The sequence below is a fragment of the Protopterus annectens genome, chromosome 10.part0 (genome assembly GCF_019279795.1).
Source record: "Protopterus annectens isolate FY-2018-M chromosome 10.part0, PAN1.0, whole genome shotgun sequence".
Classification (NCBI taxonomy): domain Eukaryota; kingdom Metazoa; phylum Chordata; order Ceratodontiformes; family Protopteridae; genus Protopterus; species Protopterus annectens.
The window spans coordinates 1,030,343,252-1,030,363,532 of NC_056744.1; the positions used below are offsets into that span (position 1 = coordinate 1,030,343,252).

Below are 20,281 nucleotides of genomic sequence, written 5' to 3' on the forward strand. Positions count from 1 at the left end.
TTCTTAAATAATGTGATTGTATAAGGGGACTGCTGTCTTCTTCTTCATTGTCTTTGCTATTTTGATGTACTGCATGTGCGTGAGGGTGTTATGTTCCATGCTTACACAGTTCATCAGTGCAGGAGAAACGGCAATCTCCTATGCAGTTTGTTTATTTATTTTTAACTGTTAAAAAACAGACATTTATAAGGACAATACAAATATATGAGGAAAATCAGGAGTGTTTCTGTTTTAGGTTTGCAGAATGTACCTGATTTTTCCCATATTTTTGTGTGTCCTCCAGTATATGCCTATAGAAGAGTCTGGCTGTTCAATGGACTTCACCAGCCAGAGTTTTTGCTATTGGTATATGCTCGATTTACAATGGCACGTTGGTTAGGCTGTCCAATCAGTGTGCTAATTTTTGCATAGCAATGAGCCATTATTGTTTAGTGTTTATGAACCGAGCAAAATGATTTCCAGCAATACCCTGTCTCTCCACAAAATTTTAATAGTTGCAGCTTACATTTTGGAACAGCTAGAATGTCTAAAAACAAGTTTTAGCCATTTAATAAAATCAATGGGCAAAATCTAGAGAGAAAAAAATAACCACCTTCTACTCTTTAAAGACTGCACAACAAGTCTTTTTTGAAATGAATAATATCGGGGGTGCTGGTAATCTCATAGTAAATGCTCAGTTTAAATCTTTTGCATGTTGTTTAAATTGTCATAATCATAAGAAAGCTTATACTTTAGTATCCAGACAGTAACTTTCAGGAATCCTATTTTACTTTTTGCTGATGAGTTATCAGTTCTGGATGCCTAACCGCTTGCTACATTTCTGCATTTCCAGATTTTATCTCAAGGCATTTTCCAGTCCTCCAGTGCCATAGTTTCAGGAGCTGTTCATGACATTATCCTTCATATTCAGACTAATTACGTACAACACAGCTCTGCTTCCAGATTAGCTTTATTCTTTCTAAACTAACATGACCCTGAATTCCAGTGTACTGGAACTTGCGTACTATGAAAGAAATATGCTATGTGTGGATGGGATTTAGAATGACTAACTCAAAAACTATAACTTTTCAGTGCCTTTATAATACAAAGAATAGCTGTGTTATGCTAACAAGAGAAATAAATGCTATTACTTTCATTATTTTATGTTTTGTTTTCTTGCAATGCCATTAGTTCTGTTGTAAGAGGTTGTGACATCACAACTTTACCATAGCAAAATGACGTGCCATGAATGAACAGAGAAAATATTGGTTGTAATTTAAAAAAAAGAAACTACAGTAGGAATTGTAATGAAATTCAGCAGTGACAAGCATATCTGCTGAAGAACAAAAAGATTCCAGAATGAACCCTCCTAGACTTATGAGATAGAAAGTAGACATCTCAGGACTCGAAGACTGATTCAAAATCTACGTATGCACATGAGTCTAGCTAGTATTCTATTCAGGATCCTTATAGCTGCTTAAGCCCCAGCTGCTCAGATTCTAGTAACTCATAGCCAGGAACTGGAATGTCTGTTATCTCATCAGACTAGCTGCTCGCCTCACATTTGAACACAAATGTGAGTTCAACCACACAGCTGCTGCATTCTCTGCTCACATCCAAGGAGATTTACAGAAGCAAGTGGTTGCTATGGACGATGTAAGTGGGGAAGGGGAGTGTGGAGGGTGCTTTTAGGATTGAGGGTAATAGGAGTGTAGTGAAGAATTTAGGGTTAGGGAGGATGATGAAGATTTCAGGTCTAGGGAGCAATAAGTACTTTAAGGTTAGGGAGGGATTTTAGGTTTAGGGAGCAGTAGAGGATGGAAGAGAAAGGGGATTTTAGGTTTATGCAGCCATCCTGAGTTTAGGTTTTAGGACGAGGAAGTGAGACTTTAGGCTTAGGGAGTGATGGGGATTTTAGGTTTAGGGAATCATGTAGAATGGGAGGGGGAAGGAAACTTTAGGTTTAAGAAGCAATAAAGACTTTAGGGTTAGGGAGGGAAGGGGAAGGAAGGGGGGCTTTAGGTTTAGAGAGGGATGGGGACTTTATGATTAAGCACTGGGTGGGAGATTTTAGGGTTAGGATAAGGGTCCCAGTAAGGACAGTTGATATTACTTGAGATGAGTTACTGGAAGTTAGAACACTTGCTAATAGGAGTGAGTGACAGCGAGGACATATATCTCAATTAAATGTAGTAAACCTATTCTAGCCAAATAAGCTGTAAATAGTTAACTTGCTAGACTGAATTAAGTTCTCTCCCTAAATTAATTAATTCACCTTATACTGCTGTATCTTCTTTATTATGCTAAGTGGGACAGTTTTTATATTGCAGGCATGAGTGACAAAATGCTAATAGAATCCCTGTGTGTGCATAAACAGAGATGATCTCTCAAGCTTTTTGATGCTGTCTTTTGTTATATCAGACTTGAAAGAAAAAGAATAAGGCATTATCAGTACATAATTATTCACAGTCCTATTTGCTGAATTGACATTACAACTTTGAATAGGAGCACTGGAAACTGCTAAAAGCTAAGACAGAAAAATAAAAATAAATACACCTTTGCATTTGGTCTATCTCATTTTATTTTTGGTTGTCTGTTTGCTTATCCTCAATACTACCATTAATTAATTTCACATTCTTACAGGTTAGCAAGGGTTTATAAATTCAAGATTCATAGGAGTTTCAAGGCACTTTTAATCTTATGTCCACCAACACCTTGCCAATACCCGGCCTCAAGCTATACTACCCCCTTCTTAAGGACGGTTAGGCCATTTAGTCCTGGGATAAATTTGAGGTTACCCATCCTATCATACAGGTTCTGGTTGAAGAATAAGGGGATTTATTCTAGAGATGGGGCCATAGTTATCCTTAGAGAGATCCTTCCACAAATAATAATAGTGTTTAATTAATTAAAAATGAATTCATGTTAATTCAGCAGAACAGAAAAACAGTTCATCTCACCTTCTGCATATTATTTATGCAAACCATATATAGATGGATTGTAGGTACTGTACTCTGTTGTATTTTTAAAGGGGGTGGATGCTGCAGTTCTGAAAATGTCCTCCTTTGGAGGGGTTACCGGGTAACTATGAACCTGTTATCAGTTTGCCATCCATTCCCTACTGAAAATATTACTAGCTTATAATTTTTTATGTAAAATAGGCAGTTTATTCTTCAAGGGCAGCAGGCACTTTACTTGTAGATGAAACAATAAAATCTAATGTTATTTGCTAGCAGCAACCTCTTCATTAGTTACAGATCTTTTTAATGTGGAATTATTTAGATGACTTTTACTTCTGCAGAGATTGTGCATATTTACTGATACTGGTGGACTGTAGAAGTTTGAGCAGACTTTTATGATGGAAATAGTCTGAACTGGGCAGTTTTGCCGTTATTGTTTCATGCATTTTGTTTCATTGCTTACCGTTCAAAACAATAAATTTAAAACACGCTCTAACAAGTGTGCTGTATTATACAAGGAATATAAATTTAATACAGTCAGGAAGGTGTATCAAAGAACATGTGTATGTTTCGTGCGCAAGGGGCCTATGATTTGAAAACTGCCCAAAGGTAATCTTTATCCGCCACTGGCCAGATGTATTTTCTTTGAATGTGGGTTTCAGTGCTGTTTCAATAAATGTGAGTTTCAAGGGCAGAGAAGTTTTAATGCTATGTCTGTTTTCATTGTGAAACTATATTGCTTTGTTTAGCAGATGTCTATTAGTGTTTGTGCTATAAAATGTAAAATAAGTTTTAAATGAAATCCAGATAATGATTGTAGAAGTAAAGCAGTATGCACATTACAGTGTTTATGGTAAATGGGGCGAAATAGCCTAATAATGGGGCAATGGAATGGCTGTGGGGGACTCTGGGGACATATTTTGGTTGTATGTTCTTCAGGTTACATTTGAAAGCTGGTATCCCACAATTTCATTGAAGTGGGCATGGTTACATAATTGTGTATGCAAATGTTATGTTAATCAGCATACACATTTGTGCCTATTTTTCATGGGCCTTTGTCCAGATTTTTGATGTTTTCAGGTTGAAAGGTATGCCTATCCCTCTGCCCTTACCACTACCATCCTTCGCAGCCATAGTTATTAAACCACCTTGTCTACTGTAAATTAACCCTCACCCCATGTTTTCACCCTGCTCGTGTCTACATAATATTTTTTAATTACCATTGCATCTCCACCCATTTATTTCAACTTCTCACCCTGACTGTACTAATATGAAAACCCTGATATCAAGACTCTCCTCCATACATAGCAAACGGCATAATTAACGCACTTTCATAAGTCCTGTAACAAGCAGTGTAATACTTACTGATTGTTTTTCTTCCATTTTGGCCAATATCCAAATTCAGCTTACAGACCACACCCACCACAACTAATTATTCAGTCACTGGTCTTACTGCTTAACAAGGCACATGCAACTCATTACCCATTGTCCATCCTATTAAACACCCTCTAACCTACAATGTTACTATTACACACTTCTCTCCTCTTTTTACTATTTATAGCCCTTCACCTGACTTCCTACCACAATCAGCTAATCACTAAAACATCCTCTCCTAACTGCACTTTCCTCTCTCTTCCCCACACCACACTCACAAACATCTACATATTTCCAAATCTCTTTAAAAACACCAATACAGAACTTTTTACATACTGACATGCACAACAACCATCTACTCCCTATCTAACTTGCAAATACTCCAAACTAACACCCAAATTTCTACACCCATTCCTTCATAAATTATCTGTCCTCAAACTAAGCAGAGACATCCACCCTAACTCTAATCTTAAACCAAGTCCCGAACTAAGTTATCAAACAACCAACACATAACCCCCCTCCACACCCAGTTCTTCAAAACTCTCTAACGTGATAGCTCTGACTTTCTTCTCATAAACTTGAATCTGAGAAGCCTCACAAACAAAATACATGAGTTTCATGGTCTGTATTACAACATCAAACTCACAGGAGTCCGAACGTTGTAATATCGAACCCAAATGTTCGAAATCTGAAAATAGCAAAGTCACGGCACACCAATTTTTTTTTTTTGTCATTTTCACTGCTTTGCTATTTCCTTCACTATGGTGTGATCTCAGAGAGTTTGTATATTTAAGTAGGGGGGGGGTGAAGCCTCCCACATTAGTTTAAGTTTAAAGTGTACGTATTTTTTTTTTTTTTTGTACCGGGACAGCGATTTGTTTCCCTGGGGAAAAAAATCGCTGTTCTTTGTTTTCATAATCCTTGGGTTTCGAACTTCATGGTTCGATATTACATTGTTTAAACTTCTGTGAGTTCGACGATATAATATAGACTTGAGTTTCATGCTTTCCTCTCCTTATACTCCCTGGATATAGCAGTAATAACTGAGACTCAGCTAAAACCTCACTTAACAAACAACAAAATTTAAGGTTACAACATTTACAGGCTAGATATACTACACAAATGCTGTGGTGGTATAGCTGTAATCTTTAAAAATACACTAAAAGTTGAATACCTTGAACTAAATCCACCAAAACTCAATGACACAAAAATATTTATTACCCATCTTGAAATTAATCCCAGAAAATATATAATCTTTATATCAATCTACAGCCCACCGGAAACAACCTTTCCACAATTAAAACCTTTTTTCATTGGTCTTCCTCGACATTTAATCAGGAAAACATATTAATGGGGGACTTCAGTATGGACTGGCTCACCTGTGCCTCCGACAACACCTCAGACTTTATAAACCTATATGGGTACACCCAAACTATACAATCCCTGACCAGAATAGACAAACATAACAAAAGACAGTCAACATTTGACTGAATCTTAACCAAAAAAACAACACTAGCCTATCTATCAAGTTGCCTCCCTGTCAGCCTCAGTAACCGTCATCCAAAATCTTTTTAGGCAATGTCTTTACCCCCCCAAAAAAATACCACATACAAACAAATCCAAAACAAATATACATTTTTCACCAGATATATTATTATCACTCCTCCAGCACTACAACTGGTCTCCCCTAAAGCATCTCCAACTCAACTCTGCCGTACAATACTTTAATTCCAAATTCTTAAACATACTTAACAGCCTAGCAACCCCCAGGAATATATGTGTAAGATCTGCCTATGCACCACAGTTATCCAAAGATACCAAAGCGCTACTCAAGCTGAGAGACAAAGAGTGGACACAGTATCAGGTAAACAAAACTCAGGCCATCCTACACCACTACCGCCAACTAAGAACCAATTCAAAAGAACTAATCAAGAATGTCAAAAAGGTATACTATACAAAGACCTAGGAAAGGCACCAAAAAACCCACAAAAATTCTGGAGTGCTATAAAACTTCGGGTCTATATTAGAACATCGAAGTGTCAGGTCTTCAAATGTTCTAATATTGACACCTAGTAACCGAAATCTGAAAATAGCAAATTTTTAGATAACCAAATTCTTTCCTAGGGAAAGAATTCAGTTGTCCGTTATTGTCGCTTTGCTATTTTCAGCTCTGCAGTGGAAATTACGATTGGGTTCAGGTAAGTGTGCGATTGTGTGTCCGTGAGGGTTTGGGTGAGATAAGTGAGTTAGGATTAGGGCATGGGTGAGGTGTGTGTGCGATAGTGACGGACCTTAGGGTTAGGGTTTGGGTTAAGGTAAGTGGGTAGATAGTGGTGTATGTACAGTTTAGTGTAGGTTTATATGTAAGATTTTAGGTGTATGTGTGTGGATTGCTGTTTGTTTGGTGTGTTTGTGTTGCATGTATGTGCTTTGGAACAGCAAATTTTTTCCCTAGGAAAAAATTTGATGTTCTAAATTTTCGGTCTTACCGGTTTTCGGTTACTAAGTATCGATATTAGAACATTCGAAGACCTGAAACTTTGATGTCCTAATATAGACCCAAAACATCTCCTTCATCCTGCCAAACATCAACTCCAACCCCCACCACCACAAATACCACTGACAGCATAACCACCCAATTCAGTATATATTTCACCAACTTTATACTGTCACTAATCAAAAATAACAACACTCCCTTATCAATTCCTACAAAAACTGAAGCAACTCCTAATTCATTTGTCTTAAAACCCATTCAAACCAACACAGTAAAAAATCTACCAATCAAACTAAAACCCACATCTCTAGCAGTAAATTAACTCCCAACTGAATTTCTCAAACTAGCAGCCAACGCTATTGCTTTAGTCATCTCTCTTTTAATCATCCAGTCCATCTCAAAACAAAATATTCCCATACTCTGGAAAATCTCTTATATTACCCCTCTCCATAAAGGTGGCACTTCAACAGACCTGTCAAGCTACCGCCCAATAGCTATACTGTCTCCACTCTCAAAAATTAAAATGTATACAGACTCAACTCATGAATTACCTTCCAAGAATCTACTTACCAACTCCCAACACGGCTTCAAACCCAGTCACAGTACCACAACTACTCTAATAAGCTTTGCCAACAATTAACCAACTCAAAAATGATAAGTTAGTTTTCTCTATCTTCCTAGATATGTCCAAGGCATTTGATACACTTTCCCACCACAAACTCCTCAGTGAACTAGGATCATTAAACCTAAACCACACCACCCTCTCTTGGTTTCACAATTATCTGTCTGACTAACAACAACAAGTCAGATGGCAAGGTGATCTTTCCTCCCTGTTACCTGTCACAGCAGGCATTCCACAAGGTTCAATTCTTGGTCCTCTCCTCTTTACTATATTCACCGAAAAACTCCACTCTGCTACTATCCTAGCCAGCATCATTCAATATGCAGATGACTCCACATTCATCTGTGCTGCACCTTGCCTCCAACAGCTCCAAAAATTAACCCAAACATCCTTCTCAGCCATAAAATCCTGGCTCACCGACTATAAACTTATTCTCAACCTCAATAACAAATCACCTGATCTAAAATCCTCCTTCCTCATCCACTCAGCAAACAACACCAGAATTGAACTTGTCTCTCACACTAAACTGCTCGGAGTCACCATTGACAACAGCCTGAGGTTCAATAAACACTTAGCCCTAGCCATAAAAACGACCCATTTAAAGCTTGGCTCTCTACAGAGTCAAATCATATCTCACCAGCTCCACCAGGCAAGCTATCACTAGACCTCACCTACTATCTACCCTACTGTACACCTCGCCCATCTTAACCAACCTTATGAAAACTGACCTAGCTCAGCTAGTAGCCTGCAATAACAGTCACATGATTTGCCACAAACTTACTACATAGATGAACCACTTTGCAGCTCTTTGCCAAATAAACTGGCTAGAACTACCTGACCTCCTATCACTCAATCAACTCACAACCGCTCGTTCCATAATATACTAGCCAGAAAAGTGCCCAACACTTCCTAATCGACTAGAACCCTATTCCAGTAATAGAAACTTAAGGTCATCAGATAAATTCCTAATTAAAGTCACAAAATCTAACAACACTTTTGGTGATTCTCTTTACTCTAATCATACATCAAGGGACTGGAATGCCATCCCTGGACATATCCTAAAAATCACCATCCCATTCAAGTGTAAACAACTTCTCAAGGCACACTTCACTGAGAACTGGCTCTGCTCATGCAACATACCAGGTTGAGGCACCATATCTTCTGTTTTACTCTCACCCCTTTCTTCCCTTCATTCTCTCTCCTATTTCATCTCATCTCCATATCCTAACCATATTTTCTACTAACTTCTTCCCTCATTCTTTAACTCTTGCACTCATGTGTAAACACTTTCCACACTTACTCACTCTGTCTCCCACTTTCCTCTCTTTAACCCCTGCAAATTCTTTCATTAACCTGTAAGGCACCATAACTTCTACTATTTTGTCCACTGTGAAAAGCTTTCTTCCCCAAACTAGAAACAGATTTATTTACTTTTATAGGTTCATAGTTTAGTACTAATCTAACTGCCCTTGCAAGCCATTTTAAGCCTAGCCAATTATCCCTTGTGAGACTCAAACTCTGCACCTTGTGTTTGTAAGGCAAACACCTTAGCCATTAAGCCACCCTCCAAACCCTTTATTTTTCGATCTATATTGTATTCTGTTATTCTGCACATTTTTATTTATTTTTATCTGGCTATTCTTGCACCATGTTATCCCATACAGAATGTATTGTTTCTACTCTGTAACTAAGACTATGCACTAATTGTGTAATTAAATGGACTATTTGTTAAATTGTACTATGGAGCTTTTCTCCCCAGGCCTCCTCTGAAAAAGGGCTACCAGTCCTGTTGGACACCCCAGTAAACAAATGTAAAATAAATAAAAAATAAAAAATACTTTTTCTACTAAGTCTTCATCATCCTGATCTGAAAAAAAAAAAGTTTTTCTTTCTCTGGTCTCCAATCTTAATGTGCAGTAGCAACACACAGCCCGCATGTTAATAAGGAAATCAAGCCTAAAACAGGTTAAATAATTTCTGAATATTTTTCCACTTTTTCTACCTTTAAATTCTATGTAATCCATGTATGCAATGGAACAGCATGTCACCTAATCTGATCTTTATAAATCTGTCTTAATATTAGTCATTTATGTTATACATTATAAAGTGTACCTTATATGTATAAAGCTTGGTACATTTATTGCATCAGTCAAGCCTTTCTCCCTGTGTCATTTCTGTCAATGGGTATGGCATAGCAATAGCTAACCCACTTAAGACACTTTAATAAATAAACAGACCTGATTTACAACATATTAAACTTGACACTGCTGTCTACATATGAGCTGCACGAATTATCCTTGGTATGGCATTAGTAACACTAATAATGCAGGCTGATCATGTGCTGAGTTAAATTACATCTGTACTTCTGGCATGTTACATTTTTTTAGTTCACCTTGAAAAGATTGATATATGAATAAAGTTTTTGAGTGCTTTCGTATGTGTTGCATTTATTGGTTAAAATGTTCCTAAATGTACAATTTACCTTCAGATTGAGTTATGTTTGCTCATGATGCTATTTGTTCAAGAGCATAACTCTCAACTGTCCAGATTTTTGCGGAATGTCCTGATTTCTGCCTCATATTTTTGGTCTGTTCCTCATAAAATATGTGGTTTCCTGGAAAATCAGCGAGGAATTAAGTCACTAAATAATCACAGGCATTTGAGTTTCAGACTTTATATCCTTCAGAAAAATGCATGGAAACACAAAATCTGTAATTCTAGCAACTTTTTAAGTTTATAGGAGCAATATTTAAAATCTGTCCCTATTTTTGGACCTTTGTCCCCCCATTATTTTAGGCTTTGTCCAGATTTCTTGTGCTAAGTGGTCCAGCGGTATGTTCAAGAGTGTTGACTCAAGTAGTTGTTTGCTTATTCCTCGCTTAACCACTTTTTTGATGTTATATTTAGACTCAAAACATAGGTGCCAATGCACAGCTAGGAGAGAAAGAACAATCATAGAGAATTGCAAATGAATGTACTGCAGAAAAAAGTGAAATTGACAAACACAATGTTGCTAAAGTAGTTAGGAAAACCTTCTATATCGCCCACCTGATCATGAAGGGATTCACATCTAGATCAAGGGAGGTCATCGTCCCCCTGTACTCATCACTCATTAGACCTATGATTGAGTACAATGCCCAATGTATCTGACCAGACACCTGATGCAGCTTGAAAGGCCCCAAAAGTTCCTCACCAAAAGGATAAAGGGTCTCAAAAATATGTCTTATGCTGCCCGACTGAAAGAACTCCAGCTTTATTCAGTCTCATACCGCTTGCTCAGAGGTGACCTGTGCCTGACATATAAGGCCATGTCAAACCCAGATTTGATGAATATGCTTCACCTCAAAAAATCTAGATCCCTCAGAACCACAAGGGGGGGAGACTTAAACCTTGACACGGTTATAAATAGAACGTGCTTGAGGGACAGGTTCATCACCCAGAGACTCCCTATGCTGTGGAACAAAATCCCGGTACATGTGAGGCAGAGCACCTCGCTGGCCTTGTTCAAGAGGAATCTTGACCAATGGATGGGAGATCGCAGATATACCCCAGGGATTACTTCAGTGTCACTGCTTGACAGAGGCACAGAAAAATGATAGGCATAGTTTTTATTCAAACTAAAGGGGTGGCGAAAGCCACATAACTATGGGCTAGGCTTGTGAATGCCCTTGGGCAGATAGCCTAGTATGAACCTATGAACCTATGAACCTATGAACAAAATAAGTTTTTTTCAACTCTTTTCATGCTTCAAGAAAGATCAGAATGATCACTTTTTCTTCAGACTGAAGAATGAAATTATACAAGTATGAGGGGGCTTGCCCTCCTTCAGAAACACTTGCTTTAAATTTGACATATTTGCAGAAATGCGTGTGCACCTCCAATACATTTATGCTTAGAGCTCATATGTACTTGTATACAGAAATGTATGAGCTTTCAACAGACTCCTAAATGTAAACGTACTTCATTTGATGTACTTATAAATTGTATTATATTATTTTGCTTCTAAATGACCATTTAGCAAGTCCTGTCAATTAACCCTGATGAGTGCTTTGCTAAGGCCCCTAGTTAGTATATTAATCAAGTGTGTGAATTTATTTTTCATTTCAATAATATAAACTTGTATGCATTCAGGGGACAGCAGTAAAATGAAAGAAGGATTTTCCCAATGATAAAATAATACTCTTGAAGCAATATCTTGTTGAAAAGTACTCTGCTTTATGGGACACAAAATAGAGATGTGCAAATTAATATACTGCAGAAAAAAAGGCGAGGCTGACAATCACAGAATAACTCATTTTAAAGTGGATCTAAATTTTAGGGACTGAACAATTTACGATGCACCATCAATTTTAAATTGCATGCAACCAATACTGCTGTACAATTTGATTTAGTTTCCATGCATGTACTTCCATGATTCGCCACTTTACCAAATTTCAAATCTGTGGAAGATCCATTTTCCAAGGATAGTAGTAAGATGCCTCATTTCTCATAAATTCATTTGGGTATCTGGCTGTATGACAGGCATCATATACTGAGCAACACGTCTGCCCTGCTAGTGTGCAGTGTTAGGACTGACTCATATCTGCCCTGCTAGAGTACAGTGTTAAGACTGACACATATCCGCCCTGCTAGTGTGCAGTGTTAAGACTGACTCATATCTGCCATGCTAGTGTGAAGTGTTAGGACTGACACATATCTTCCATGCTAGTGTGAAGTGTTAGGACTGACACATATCTGCACTGCTAGTGTGCAGTGTTAGGACTGACTCATATCTGCCATGCTAGTGTGAAGTGTTAGGACTGACACATATCTTCCATGCTAGTGTGAAGTGTTAGGACTGACACATATCTGCACTGCTAGCGTGAAATATTAGGACTGACACATATCTGTCCTGCTAGTGTGCAGTGTTAGAACTGAATCATTTTGCCATGCTAGTGTGCAGTGTTAAGACTGACTCATATCTGACCTGCTAGTGTGCAGTGTTAGGACTGACTCTTATCTGCCCTACTGGTGTGCATTGTTAGGACTGACACATATCTGCTTTCCTAGTGTGCAGTGTTAGGACTGACACATATCTACCCTGCTAGTGTGCTATGTTAGGACTGGCATATATCTGTCCTGCTGGTGTGCAGTTTTAGGAATGACACATATCTGACCTGTTAAAGTGCAATGTTAGGGCTGACCCATTTCTGCCCTGCTAGTATACAATGTTAGGACTGACGCATATCTTTTCTCCTAGAGTGCAGTGTTAGGACTGACACATATCTGTCCTGCTACTTTGCAATGCTGGGTCTGACACATATTTGCCCTGCTAGAGTGCAGTGTTAGGACTGACACATACCTGCTTTGCTAGTATGCAGTGTTAGGACTGACACATCTCTACCCTGCTAGTATGCAGTGTTAGGACTGACACATATCTGCCCTGCTAGAGTGCAATGTTAGGACTGACACATATCCACCTTACTAGTGTGCAGTGTTAGGACTGACACATATCTGCCCTACTAGTGTGCAGTGTTAGGCCTGACACATATCTGCCCTGCTAGAGTGCAATGTTAGGACTGACACATATCCACCTTACTAGTATGCAGTGTTAGGACTGACACATATCTACCCTGCTAGTGTGCAGTGTTAGGACTGACAAATATCTGCCTTGCTAGTGTGCAGTGTTAGGAGTGACACATCTCTACCCTGCTAGTATGCAGTGTTAGGACTGACACATATCTGCCCTGCTAGAGTACAATGTTAGGACTGACACATATCTGGCCTGCTAGTGTGTAGTGTGCAGTGTTAGGACTGAAACATCTGCCCTTGTAGTATACAATGTTAGTACCTCTGGCTGAAAGTAAATTGAGGCAATGTGCTTTTACAACTGGTAAAAAGCTAGTTGTCCAAAGATATTAGTCCCGCTATTTTGGTTACAAAATCTAGAAAATAAAATATATACGTGTGTATATGTCTAAGAAATATTAGGCCAGATTCATAAAGGTTACCACCAAATGTACAGTATGTTTATACTTTATTAATTCAACAACATCCCTAGCACAGTGCTTGTGATGTCTATTCACTCAGAAAGTTTATACTTGGGTACAAATAGTGTACACTTTGTGGTAACCTTTATGAATTTGGCCTGTTGTTTTCAGCCTATAAGTGGAGAAGCTCTGTGTGGCACTATGGTCCCCACATTTGTAAATCTTGTATATATTGCTTCGATGAAATATACAGTTTATAAAATAGAAACTTTCAAACTGTTCTTTTTTTTTTTTACTTCATGTACATTAATGAGTTATTCATCTTTTAGAAAATGGGCAACCTGTACATCAACACACTGACTGAAGAACGATCGTTCTCCAGCAGGATATTAATGTACAAGTAATGCCTGGTGAAAAATGAGTCTTCTACTTCACGGCAGCATATCACACTGCTGCTGAGCTTTGACTGGAAAAAAAAAAAAAAAAAGCTGCCATTAGTTTACACTCATTAAACAGCGGTTTTGCTGTTTAACAAGCGTAAAATGTAAAAAGAGACTGTGTGCACGGGTGCACGTGTGTGTGTGTGTGTGTGTGTGTGTGTGATCGAGAGAGTTAGAAAGTGAGAGCGATCATGTGTCACTGAATCTGTGTATGAATGCAAAGGAGACTATGTGTGTATTTGCATGTGTGTATGAAAGCTGATGAGACTGTGTATGTGTGCATGAGAGAGAGACAGGGAATGGGCTGTATGTAAATGTGATGTGTTTTACTTATTTATTTTTTAAGCACTATATATTGTTTATTTTATGTATTTTTATGTAAAATGCTTCCTACAACATCATTAGCATATACTACAGCAAGTTTAAAACATTAGGCGGAGGAACTATTTTACATTAAAAATATGTAAAAAAAATAATACAATACTAAAAAAAAATAAATAAGCAAGTAAAACACAACAATTTTACTGTGAGCCCATTCTCTAAGCACAATAATGCCATCCAGGGTGTGTGTTAATGTGCAATTAACGCCCACCCAGGGGTGTTATGACACCCCTGGAAGGGCATTAATTACATATTAACACACACCCTGGATGGCATTATTGCTTGCTTATCTTGGTACTATTACTGATTTTAATCTTAAAGCCTTTTTAGAAAAAGAGAGCTGCAATGGCAGCCAAAGCTGAATGCAAGTTTATTCCACTCCACAAAGGTGGAGCTACAACAGACCCCTGGAACTATAGCCCTATAAGCCTGAATAGCTTGGTCTGCAAGGCTGTGGAGCACATCATCATGGAACTCATTAACAGAGACTTTGGGAACCTCCAAACACTGGACCCTACCCAGTTTGGCTTTGTTAAGGGCAGATCATGACTCCTAAACCTGGTGGACTTCTTTGAGACAGTTACCAAGGCTATAGATGAGGGAAAGGTGGTACACACAGCCTACCTAGACCTCGCAAAGGCCTTCAACACCGTTCCCCATTCTGGTATTCTAGACAAGCTCACCAGCCTGAACATAAACCCCTGTGTCACAAGATGAGTTGCCAACTGGCTCATGCACAGAACCCACATGGTGAGAGTTGCGGGAGCTAGGTCCGACTCTAAACCAGTTACAGTGGCATTCCCCAGGGCTCAGCAAGCACAGGAGGACTATGGCTGACCAAGTTCACAGGCGACTGCAAACTAGGGGTTATAACTGACTCTCCGGCTGACACAGGCATCCTCCAAAAGGGTCTCACTGAGATGGATACCTGGTGTCAAAATCAAGGCCTCAATCTAAATGCCAAAAAGTGCATAGTCATCCCCTTTGGAAAAAACAAAGTACCCACAAACTACCACATAGGTGGTAGTCCCCTAAATATGAAAGACGTAATAAGGGATCTGGGGACCCAAGTAGATAGTAATCTCTCCTTTGATAATCACATTGCCAAAGTGGTTAAAAAATCCTTCTATGTGGCCCACCTAATCACAAAAGGGTTTGCATCCAGATCAAAAGAGGTCATTGTGCCCCTCTACTCATCACTCATCAGACCCATCATAGAGTACAGTGCCCCATTTGGGATGTACCTTGCAAGACACCTTCAACAGCTGGAAAGACCACAGAAGTACCTCACCAAGAGGATCAGTGGCCTCAAACAGATGCCCTATGCAGTTCAACTGAAGAAACTCCAGTTGTATTCGGTTGCATACCGCCTATTCAGAGGTGATCTCTGCCTGACATACAAGGCCATGTCCAACTCAGAATTGATGGACATGCTCCACCTAAAGAAAACCATATCCCCTCGAGCCACATGCTCTATGGATTTAAACCTCACCACAACAATAACTAGGACGTGCCGGAGGGATAGATTCTTGTCCCAGAGACTTCCTATGCTCTGGAACAAGATTCCAATCTACATTAGGCAGAGCTTCTTGCTAACACTCTTCAAGTGAAACCTTGACGAGTGGATGGGAAACAGAAAGTTTACCCCGGGGATCACTTCAGTGGCTCTGCTAGACAGAGGCATAGGGAACTAATCTAAGGGGGCGGTGAAAGCCAACACATTCTGGTTAGACTTATAAATGCCTTTGGGCAGATTGCCTAGTACCTACCTATGAACCTATGAACCCTCCATGTCAAGAAGGACTCCTCAACATTAAACTTGTTCTAATAGTGCAGGATCTAAAACAGCATATTTGAACTTGTTAATTAATTAATTTATATATTCCTATATTAATCCACTTTACTTTACCCGCGGTGGTGGTGCTGTGGTAGCGTTGTCGCCTCACAGTAAGACGCTGTCCGGTTCGATTCTCAGCTAGAGCATCTTCTGCGTGGAGAGATGCGTGAATGGGCATACCTTCATTGAAGGTTGTGCGTCAGGCCTGGCAAAAATCAACTGCCAATCATTAGCGCACAGGAGTTCCACTGTGGCGACCCCTAACCGGGAAAAGCCAAAAGACAAACAAACTTTACCTTTTTATAGAACTGTCTTGGCTCCCTATACTTCTGCCAAATCGTGTTTCAACTTCTGTATGTCATTTCTCAAAGTAAACTTTGACCTAAACAAAATATTCAGTTTTGATTAATAATATTAAATTAACTGTTTTATCTCTCATGCTTTACATGGTTACAGTGCTGATATGTAATACATATGTTTGCGGATTGATATGATTCATTAATTTCAAAGCCATGTGATTAATATTTTATTATGTAATTAGTACAGGCACTGAATCTGATACAGACTTGTATGGATGGTCCATGTAATCACATGTGTAGGCTTGTTTTTTTTTGCCACACATGGTAGAAGAATCTAGAAATTATCAAGTAAAGGAAAGAACTTTTGAAAATATAAATAACAGTTTGAGTCCAGCCAGACAAGTACAGACTGAAAATGCATCTGTGTCAACATCATTCCTTTACTGGGCCACTAGTCATATTCTGGGAGAGAGTCACGGTGTTCAAAGCTATAATGTGCTGTTGTTCAAAAACAATCATTATAGAATTTCTACTTAGCTAGTCAACAGTATGCCCTTAGCTATGCATTTCACTGTCCCTTACTCCTGCATGCTTGTGGCATTTTATTTCAAATTATTAGCAGACTGATATACATCAAAACAGCAGCACTGACCCATATTCATCAATTCTTTTTTTATTTTGCATGCATTTACAAGCAGACTGCTGCATTCTTAACTCACCAAGCACTTTGCATTTGAATGCCATTCACATTTTCACAAATTAAAATGAAAATGAATAAAGTGTCACATTTCCAACATGTTTAGCATACATGGTACTTATAAGAATATGAAACATACTAAAAGTTGTAGCAGAGTATATGCAACATTATATTGCATGTATATCCAAAGTAACAATATGTTTCTGTCATTGATTTTCTGTGTTATATCCAATATTAAAAATAAAAGACTGCAAAGATTTTTTTTTTCTTATAGTGGTATAAATAATGTACTTGGAGCAAGACAATTAGGAATGAAAATATTTGAAGACTATGCCATCTCCTGGTACTGGATTTTAATGTAAGTAACATTTCATTTATACATTTTATTTTTGAGGACATACATCTGCTAGAGTGCCTGTGTCTGAACACAGTATGCAAATATACATGTTTCATATAATACTTAGAAAAGTAATCATTACTCCTAACTTTAGGAAGTCACATTTATTGTTATTGCTGGATATTTATACCATGAGAAAGTAGTATATTTCCCTGATTGGATACACAGTAAAAAGTCACTTAGGTGACCCCCCCCCCAAATTTATGAAACCTGAGTTACTATATAGGAAAACTGTGAAACTACTACATGAGAGGAAAGGAGGCAGAACCACTCCCTAAAACACTGAAACCATATTTCAGTTTGTTTTCATTGTTGTGAGCCTGGTGACAGAAAAAGAAAAATCAATGGACAGTGAGAACCTGTTCCTTTCCAGTCAGAATAGGCCTGCAAATATTTTAGACAAAATTTGCAAATCTTATGCATTTTTGAGATAGGGCTTTTAATACTCTTTACATTCAAATGGGCAGCACATTAAAACATAGATCAAAAATGCAGGTAGGAGTAAAATACATGACAAATATTTGAATTTCATTCTAAAAAGTCGTTTAATGTTTTATGTTCTAGAGGCCTTTGTATTGCAATGGTTATTAGCCTGCTTTTTCTCCTGCTGTTGAGATTCACTGCTGGGGTTCTCTTTTGGATTGTCATCTTCTGCGTAATTGGAGTCATAGGGTATGGTAAGTGCTTTACTCTAATGTATATGTTTACTTGTTGCATTTCTTTGTAACCGCATTTTAAAAGTATTATGATATTGTATATAGTAGCCTTATTTCTAGGATAAGACTAAAGAAACTTGAGGCAAGTCAACCTGTATCCATAAGTCATTTCAGGCTAACAAAATAACTGTTTGAAATTAGTTTTTTAGTATTTTTTTATTTACATGTTTAATTTTTACACATCTGTTTGATGAAAGTATATTTTAGTAAAAGAGGGTAGCTTTAACTGTACAATTGCTAGCAGTAGTAATAGTACTGGTAATAGTAACAGTAGTAGCAGTAATAGTAGTGATGGCAGCAGTAGCAGTATTAGAGCCAGATCCAGTACTAGGCAACTTAGGCAGTTGTCTAGGGCCACTGAGTGAGGGGTGGGGGGTGCTGTCACAAAACTTGCATTTCTGCTTTAAGAATGCACTGTGTGTGCATTACATTTCTTCTTTAAGAAGTCACACACACACACATTTAAACATTAAAGAGCAGAATTTTTGGCATTCCTTTTCAAAGAGACAAGCAAGCGCAATAGTTTTACGGATGCACGCACACACATTTAAACACCGGATCATAGTAGTTTTACTGCTCCATTCAAAAGAGATGAATGAGCACAGGATGTTTATGATGAATTGTGAGCAAACATGGAATGGAACAGGTTAGATAAGTGTGTGTGTGTGTGTGTGTGTGTGTGTGTGTGTGTGTGTGTGTGTGTGTGTGTGTGTGTGTGTGTGTGTGTGTGTGTGTGTGTGTGTGTGTGTGTGTGTGTGTGTCTGTGTGTGTGTGTGTGTGTGTCTGTGTGTGTGTGTAATGCCCAAGTTAGAGACAGCAGTTTGATTAACTTATTCAGGCTCAAACTGTGTACCTTGATTACAGGAGACTAGAGCCTGAATTCTCTATACCAACTACCAAACTGTCATCAGCAGGTGCATTTTGAAGGACTGCTGAGTTTCTGTGCATTTTCAAGGACTGTTGAGTTTGTATATTTTGAAGGACTGCTACGTTTTGTGCATTTTCAAAGAATGTTGAGTTTCTGCACATTTTCAAAGAATGTTGAGTTCCAGTGCATTTTCAAGGAATGGTAAGTTTCTATGTATTTTCAAATAATGTTGAGTTTATTTGCATTTTGAATTTTAGAGTATTTTCAAGGAATGATGAGTTTTAAGGAAAGAGACGTTTTCAGTTTCTTATGATGTCTGTTTTTAATTTGTATCTGTTTTGTTTAACAAATGGCCATCATCAGTGTTCCTGCTATAACATTTTGAAGCAGTGTTAGTAGCTCAACAGGTAGCATACTTACCTTTGGTGCAGAAGATGCATGTAAATGGAGTGCAGATATTTGCAGTGTCCTTTAAGGGGGGTTAGGGGTGCTGCACTCCTGAATGTGTCCTTTGGATGAGATCACAAATAACTATGAACCTGTTGCTGGTTTGACAGCCATTCCCTATTGCAGTATTACCAAATTACCATTTTTTAAATGTAACATGGGCAGTTTATTCTTCAAGGGCAGCAGGCACTGAATATGTACACGAGACATTGAAAAGTAAAGTTGTTTGCCAGCAGCAACCTGTTTATTAGTTACAGAGCTCTTTAATGTGGAATTATTCAGAGAACCTTTACTTCTGCAGTAATTGTGTATATTGACTGATATTGGTGGCTTGTAATGACAGAAGTTTGAGCGTTCTTTTGTGGTTGAAATGTTCTGTAATGGGTAGTTTTGTCATTGTTGGTTCATACATTTTGTTTCATTGCTTACTGGAAAAAATGTCCAAGCCTACAAATGTAAAATACACTCTAAAACGTGGTGCTGTATTATACAAGGAATATAATTTAATACAATCAGAATGGTGCATCGAAGAACACAGGCATGTATGCAAGTTCCTATAAATGTGTGCAAGGGGCCTGTGGTTTGAAAACAGCCCAAAGGCATGCTTTATCTGCCACTAGCCAGATGCATTTTCTTTGAATGTGGGTTTCAATGCTGTTTTCAATGAATGTAAGTTTCAGGGGCAGAAAAGCTTACTGTTCATGCTAAGTCTGTTTTCACTGTGAGACTGAATTGTGTTGTTTAGCAAATGGCTATCAGTGTTTGTGCTATAACATTTGAAATAACAGTCTTAAGTATCTG

The 20,281-nt window shown here is 38.3% G+C and overlaps 1 protein-coding gene across 3 annotated transcripts in view; it reads left to right on the forward strand.

Annotated features, from left to right (window-relative positions):
- SLC44A5 (solute carrier family 44 member 5) overlaps nucleotides 1–20,281 on the forward strand; it is a 4,403,163-nt gene that overhangs the window by 4,057,886 nt on the left and 324,996 nt on the right. For all 3 annotated transcript variants that reach the window (XM_044085789.1, XM_044085788.1, XM_044085790.1), the window contains 2 exons: nucleotides 17,327–17,410; nucleotides 18,014–18,126. In XM_044085789.1, coding sequence (XP_043941724.1) covers nucleotides 17,327–17,410; nucleotides 18,014–18,126 — 197 coding nt within the window. The remainder of the gene's footprint in view (nucleotides 1–17,326; nucleotides 17,411–18,013; nucleotides 18,127–20,281) is intronic.